This window comes from Melozone crissalis, unplaced genomic scaffold, assembly GCF_028551555.1.
Source record: "Melozone crissalis strain CALT ecotype California unplaced genomic scaffold, PUWL_Pcris_2 ptg000002l_1, whole genome shotgun sequence".
NCBI classification, from domain to species: Eukaryota; Metazoa; Chordata; class Aves; order Passeriformes; family Passerellidae; genus Melozone; species Melozone crissalis.
Genome location: NW_026535780.1, coordinates 1,113,156 through 1,120,625, shown reverse-complemented (window position 1 = coordinate 1,120,625; position 7,470 = coordinate 1,113,156). Strand labels below are relative to the sequence as shown.

Below are 7,470 nucleotides of genomic sequence, written 5' to 3'. Positions count from 1 at the left end.
GAACCATATCTCAAAAATTTCCTTCTCATTCTTGCTAAGAGTTTGTGGTTAAATGAGTTCCAAAGAGCTGGAGGGTCAGCAGCTCTCCTTGAGGGATCTTTGGCCTTCAGATCATCTCTGCCTCTCCAACCTGAGGTCAAAAGGGATCTCTGGGAGGTCCACTGGGCGTTTATTCCCTGCTGTAAACAGAATTACTCCTTTTGTTTCTCCAGCTGACCCACCCAAGTGCACTTTACCAGTTGCATCCCACCCTGGACTATTTTCCTTCATTGGAGAAAGACCAGGGATGGAGCAGGGAATGGGGCTAAATCCATCTGAGTACAAAGATTTTCTGGAAAAGGATCTGCAGAGGCAAAGTCCTTTAGCTGAACATCTTTGTGGGCAATCAATCTATTGCTAAAAATAAACATTTTAGTTTAAAACACTCTGAGCTCCTTTCCCTGCTGTGTTCCCTGACTCCAGCCTGGATAACCCCTGGATGTTTTAGAGGTAATGAACCCAAGGAATTGAGGATGCATCAGATATCAAAGCCCCAGCTCCTGGATCTCTGCTGGGTGCAGGTGCTTATCACTCCCAAAGGCTCTTTGGTTGTCAAATGGAGCTGACTGAGGTTTAATTTCTTTACCTAGTCTTGCCTTGCCTCAGTTCTGCTGTTAATTTCTCAAAAATGGGTGGGAATGTGACTGTCCTAATTTCAAAGATTCTTCTCTCAGCTGTACCCAACCAGAGCCCTACAGGATCCACAGTCCCACAAAGGGCAGCTTCCCCCAACCTCATGGGCTACTTCTGACTCAGTTTTAAGGTCTGAACAACTCAGTTCATTTCATTTTTTATGTCAACCACATGCTTTTGCTGAGAAGAAAGATTTCCATAAGCCAGGTAACCCAAATAACCCCAAATTTTCAGATACTTGAGTCACCCATGAAACAAGGAAGAAAGAGCAGAAAATGAGGCAGGAAGCAATTGAAGCAGATATTTCAAAGTTTTATTGTATAAATCTACAAAAGGCCTTGCTACAATAGCAAATTGAGTGTAGCACTATTCTACTGGCAGGCTGTAGTGGCTTGGTGTGATCTTGTAACTCCAACATGACACATGAGGAATAAACTGCCTGATCCAGTCAGATCCAGGGCAGGTGATGTCGGCTTACAAAGACCTTTTGGCTTCAACCCCTACAGCCTGCAGCGATTTGACACGTTTGCCTTTTGCACAAGGTTGCCTGAATTAATAATATCTCTAGTAAAAATAAAACCTCTAAAGTAGTTTCATCAGTAAATGCAAAAATCGCCTAGGGAGGAAAAAAAAAATGCAGTGGTTGAAATCTGCTAAAGTTCCAGAGGTACAACACATCCACACACTTCTCATTCACGTGACTCTGCCCCAGGAAAATAAACTACCAGTCCTTCCTGGAGAGGCTGGTAATAAAAACCAGGGTGCTACAAGTAAAGCTCCAGTTTGCTGGGAGCGACAATTGAAATCAAATCAGTTCAGGAAATTCAGTTCTGCACACTCCAAAAAGCCAGCTGAAAATGTAAAATAACTCAGGACCAAATGACCAAGTAGCACAGACAGGCTAATTCCCTAAAAAAAGTAGGAAAAATAAAATGCCTATTGAGGCAGTCTAGTCCCTTGGAAGAGACTGTGAAAATAAGCACCTCAAAATCAAATATAATTTAGACCTTAAGATGATGCCCGGGAATCTGCCTTTACATGGTTTTATGGAATTTTCCAGTCCTGGACATTTTTGCTGAGCCTTGTTGGAATGTGCCTTAGGTCCCTCTGGCTTAATTCAAATGTAACAAAACATCACAGAATTTAAGTAATGTGGATTTTTTTGATCAACACACACACACCCCCCACACTGACACACACACACACCCACACCCACACGCAGGACAGTTGGCTCTGGAAGAGAGAGGAACCAACTGGACCTCTTCGGCTGAGAGATGAACCAAAACTGTCTTGTCCAGCTCAACTCGAGCTCTTTTTGGGCTCCCTGGGTCTGGATGGAAACAGTCACTCCAAAGCCAGCACAAGAACCCCAGTTCTTGCAGTAACTCTGGCCCATGCAGACCCAGAGAGCGCCTGCTGTCTCACAAGGCTCCTTGCTGGCAAGACAGCTGGCCCAGATGTGCAGGCTCCAACAGTTCAGACAAGCATCTGGACCGAGGGATGCTTCTCCAAACTCCGGGAGCCCTTTGAGGTTTGGAACTGATACCCGCATGAAAGGACTCAGGAGAGGTGAGTTACAGCATGGCCAGCGCGGAGGGTTCGTAGCCAAGGCAGGATCAGCCCCCTGGCAAAGTTAATCAGGAAAGTTTGTTTGGTTTTTTTTTCAGTGAGGATCATTTTCTAGTGAAGATTTCTTTAGGTGAGTCCCAGCGGCCCCAGACTGCAGAGGTGTGCAGAATCCTCTTCCCAGACAGTCAGCATTCCTGCTGTCCCCAAAGCCTGGACTTGGTTCTTCTGTTCTGGCCTCTCTTTCCATTCTCAGCACTTGGAGTACCTGGACCAGCTCAGGCTTTTCTTTGTCCTGCTGGAAGCAGCTTCCCAGTTTCATTCTGGCTCTCAGCACCTTGAATGTTTGCATTGCACTGCATGGGAGGCTCTTTGGTGCATGGTTTGCCCTCTGTCTTCCTGCAACACTTTCTTCTCCCCTGGGAGAACTCTTGGACATGGAGAAGGAATCCCAGCAACAGCAGCAGGGATTGCTGGAAAAGAAAAAAAATGCAACAACTCCCATTAGATTTTTGAAGTGGGGAGAAAGGGGAAATTCTCAGGAGCTGGGATTAAATTTTGCTGTGCCTGCAGCCTGGAGGACCCACCAGGTGTTGGGGTTTAAGGATCTGCCCATGGTCCAGCCAAGGGAAAGCTACAATGCAGTCCCTGGAGCATCAATTACTGGGGCTGGTGCTTGGGTTCTGACATCAAGGAGCTGAAATCCCACCTCTCAGGTGGTGCCAGGCGGCTGCAGCCCCTGGGACTGAGTTTCAAGACCAGCACAGCTGTTTGCACTTGGGCTGTTCAATATATCGGGGCACTGGGGGGATTAAGGCAGACCCACAAGGCAATATGGGATGTAATTACCTGTGCCAGTCTTTCCTCCAGGTGGTGGATCTGGCCGTTGGTGGCTGAGGGTCCTGAGAGCAGGTCTGATGTTGAGGCCTTTGTTTTGCAGCTTTTTCTGTGGCTTTCCTCCCAAATGCTGCATGCTGCGAAGTGATTCCTTCTCAGAGGAGGATCTGAGTGAGTCACTGGAAGCAAGAGGAGACAAAGCTTGTAATACATGGCCAGCTCATCCTCAGCAGTGACTCCCACTCCCCCCATCACTCAGCCTGGGTCATTAGTGAGAAATGCTCCTTTTCTCTGCACACTGAGCTGTTGACAAACTAGGAACGAGTGAGAGGAGAGCTCCCACCATTCCTGAGAAACAGCTCCCAGCAAGGATGCAGAGCGGACCTGCAGCTCCTCTGGGCTGTGCATGGACCTGGGATGTGCTGCCTCAGGTTGGGACTCAAGCCCAGAGGTTCTCCATGAAGGACAAGGCAGATTCTGGGGCTGGGCTAATTAAGAAGCTTCCCATTCTTTTCCCATATTAATTAGACAGTGCAGGATTCTGCCCTCTTTGGAAACTTTTCCCATTCCTGTATTTCCCTTTGGCTGGCTCTCCCTTTCTCCCAACCCCAACGCTTCATATCCCTTTTCTGCTGGGTTTTTATCCCAGTTTCTAGTGGACATTATCTCTGAGGAGAGAATGCCAGAGAGCTTCCTTACCTTCAGCCTCTTGGAAGGAGTCACAGCAAAGGCCTTCCGAGCCACCAGTGCCACGTGTCACCTCTGTGGCAGTGCCAGGAGCATCCCAGGGTCACTCCTGCTGCTGCATCCCTGCTGTTTATTTGGTCTGGAGGTGGATGCAGATGATGCCCAAGATGTGTCCAGCCTCAGGAAGCTTTGGAGAGCCAAACTTCAGGAATGTTTTGCTTCTCTCAGTCCTGTCATCAAGCACTGGCCAAAGGTGAGTGCTGAGCGTTTCCTGTCTCAACATGGAAGAAGTCACAAAGTCCAAGTCCATCTCCATCTGTTGCGAGATGTTGCAGGAATTCCTCTGTGAGCAGACAACACTGTGTCCTCAGGTGCTCCAGGGGTGCCAGGCTTTTCCAGGAGCATTTGGAGTCTCTCTGTGTGAGCAGAAACTCCCTGCAGCAATGCACAGGCTAAAACTGTGCAGGGGCACACAGATCCTCTCTCTTCACTTCTTTTGGCTTTTACATGACAAAAGCTCCTGTTGTCTCCACACATCAGCATGGAGTCGATTTGCTGCTCTGGGGATATTTTGCTCTGAATTTAGGTTGTGTTTGTTTGTTTCATTCAAAGAATAAGGGCTTTTTTCCTTTCCCTCCCCCCCAGTCTCTCTCGAAAGAGCTCTGGTGTCTCCTCTCTCTACCTTAAACACTCTCTTTTCTCTGAAAGGAAGGAGACTGCTCCTTCAATAAATGAGCTCAGAATTTAATTAGAAAATCTGTTTCCTGCTGAATGCACAGGATAATGTGCAGAGAAAGGATGAAATCTGCCTCTGCACTGCAGTGGCCTTGAACTAGAGTGAGCAGAAACTAAGACAAGAAGTAAACCAGTAAGAGCCTCTTGAGAGGAAACACATTAAAGCAGGTATTAGGTGCAGTGAAATGAAAACACAGAAAATAATCCAGATTCTTAAAGCTTTCAGTTCCTGAAATAATAGGATTTTTTTTTTCTTCTTAAACCAAAAAATAATAAAAAAAATTACTTTAATCCTTTGGAGCAAGTAAGAGCAGGAGATTGCCAAGTGAACAGAAACCCAGAGGTTAATCAAAAACAGGCAAGGGTCAAAAAGAAAGCTGTCTCCTCAGGACAGGAGGGAGAAGAGAAGGAAAAAGAGAGATCCAGATGGGTAGGAACCCTCTACCAACTGCTGCACTCCTGTGAAGTCCTTGAGAGCTGCCAGCGCCGAGCGGCCACCTCACAAGTTGGGGATTGTCTCTAGTTTTCTTGTCAGGGAATTCTCATAAAATTGGCTGTTCCCCGCAGTGGTGCCAGCAGGGTCCCCAGCACCACAGCATGGCACGGCCTGGGTGAGGGGGGCAGCCCCATCCTGGGGTGCCTCTCCCCCACCACCTCCCTCCCCCCAGGAGCAAAGCCAATCCCTCTGCTCTGGGCTGTTGGACTGAGCGCTCCTCAGGTCTCAGCCAGAACTTCCCTCCAAGGAGAAGCTTCCTAAATAAGCCCCCTTTCTCCCTTCCACTGAACCCAGACCCCCCTGAGGGGAGCTCATATGACAGTGGCTGGGGGGCTGGGGGGCTCTGGTTGAGTCCCATTGCTCGGCACGGGACTGGCGGTGGTTGAGGGCGGCACGGTCTCCACGGAGTCTCCTGGCTGAACCTCAGGGGTCCTCTGTGGGCTGGGCTCCTCAGAGTGCTCCATGTTGCCTTGGACTTCCTTCCCCCTCTGGATCAGCTGCTCTAAGGTCTTGGGCAGGGGGTAGCTCAGGAAACGCTTCAGTTTTGGCTGGAGGGTGCCTACCACGTACTGGATGATCTCCTCCTCATCTGCATCCACATAGAGGGTCTGGTACAGGTCTCTCTTGCGCCAGAGGAACTGATCCAGGGGCTCCCCCTCTTTCTGGGGCAAATCCAGCTCTCTTTTGATGGCATCCCTAGTCAGAGTTCCCTCGCTGTACTGCAGGAACTCCTTCTTGAACTCGACCCAGTTTTTGACGGAGTCCTGCTTGTACTCCCACCACTTTTTAGCTGGGCCGTTCATGTGGTTTTGGATCTGAGACAGCCAATACTCCTCCGTTCCACCCACCTGCTTTAAGTATTCCTCCAAGTGGCTCAAGAACTCACGGGGATCCTCAAACACCTGGGTCTCCACTGGGGAGGCTGGAGCATCCTCGGACACTGAGACCCACTGGTAGGAATCGTGGCCCTGGGGGATGCTGGGCACCTCTCCAGGAGGAGGGGTCAGGGCATACATCTGGCTCATGTCCAGGGCATAATCATAAATCTCCCCCTCACTCGGCCTTATCTCCGGGCCTCCCACCCCGACAGACACCGTCTGCTTGCCCTGCTCCCCAGGGCAGTATTTGCCTCCCATGGACTCCAGGCGGTCAGCCCACTTTTCCAGGCGGAAAAAGACCTCCTTCCAAACATTCATCTCCCTCTTGACCCACCTCTCCAGGTGGGCAATGGTCTCCTGGCATCTGATCAGGCAGGCCTTGATGGACTTCTTCCATCTCTGGTTTTCAGTTGGGACATGGTCCTCTAAGTTGTTCTCCAACTTCCCCACGGATTTCTGCAACCCCTTCAGCTCCCGCTCCACCTGCTTGGAGACCTCTGTCAGGAGGTGCCGGTGGGTCCTCCGGACATGCTCCAGCATTTCTGCCCTGCACTTCCCTATCTGCAGGATCACATTGGGCTTGTTGGCAACTCCACGGTGCCCCTGGAAGGAGTGGACGCCCGCGCTGGTGACATTGTCCAGCTGCATGGCTCCGACCGTGTGAGTGGCAAACACAGAAAGAACTGGGTAATGAGCCCCTTGGCACTAAAGCTGGATCCCAAAAAACCCCACCACAACACTTCCTGAGAGACACACAGAGACTTCTAAACCCCCCTCCAAGGACTTTTGGACACAAACACAACCCAATCAGATATCACCGCAGAGCGAGCTGGTCGGTCCACGTGGATCCCAGAGAGAGTTGTAGGCAAATTTCTCCCGGTGGCAAGCTGGAAACGCCGGTCTCACGTGTTCAGGGGAGTCCCAGAGAGAACCAGGATCCTCCAGGAACAGAGAGAGAGAGGAGTTGGATAGGATGTCCAATCCCGCTGGGAATCTGGAACGCCGCAAAGTCCCCGTCGGAGAAAAAAATCACAAGAGATGCACAAGCTGAAAGCTGCAGCAAAAAATCCGGGTGATTTCTCCTCGGGCAAACTAGGTGAGTCGAAAACCGCTTTCACTGGAGATGCTAAGAGCTGCTTCTCCTCCCTGTCTGAACTGCCACTAGTCCAGGCTCCTCCATCTACTTATACTCCACGCAGCTCAACATGTGGGTGGTGCCCAGCCTCCTCCGGCACTCTCAGCGCAGCGTTCATTGGAGGAAAAGCGAGGCCGGTGTCTGTGGCAACCCAGATTTTGGCAGCCTCCCCTCGCTTGCCACCCCCTCGCTCACGCCCCCAGACTCGACGCGAGAGGAGCGCTTGAAAGGTGCTGGAGAGACAGTTGGAGAGATGGATGAGTAATCGCACCTTCCGCCTCTCGGAGCGCAGGAAAAACACTTATTCCTTCCACAACTCTTTACTCAGCAAGGTCATCGTTAACATGCGTCCCCTGGCAGGGCTCGGGGAGGGCGGGATGAGGAGGAATGCGGTGTGTCAGACGCCCCCGCACACCCCCTGAGCTCACCACACACACAGGGTGAGCTCACTCCTCATGCAAATG

At 50.5% G+C, this 7,470-nt stretch overlaps 1 protein-coding gene across 1 annotated transcript; it reads right to left on the bottom strand.

The window, feature by feature from the left end:
- Nucleotides 1-1,873: 1,873 nt before the first annotated feature.
- Nucleotides 1,874-7,012, bottom strand: ARC (activity regulated cytoskeleton associated protein). Its single transcript, XM_054295646.1, has 3 exons — nt 3,775-7,012; nt 3,088-3,254; nt 1,874-2,711 (listed from the first exon to the last, which is right to left on the bottom strand). The coding sequence occupies exon 1, from the start codon at nt 6,517-6,519 to the stop codon at nt 5,305-5,307; it is 1,215 nt and encodes a 404-aa protein (XP_054151621.1). The 5' UTR covers nt 6,520-7,012; the 3' UTR covers nt 1,874-2,711; nt 3,088-3,254; nt 3,775-5,304.
- Nucleotides 7,013-7,470: the final 458 nt, after the last annotated feature.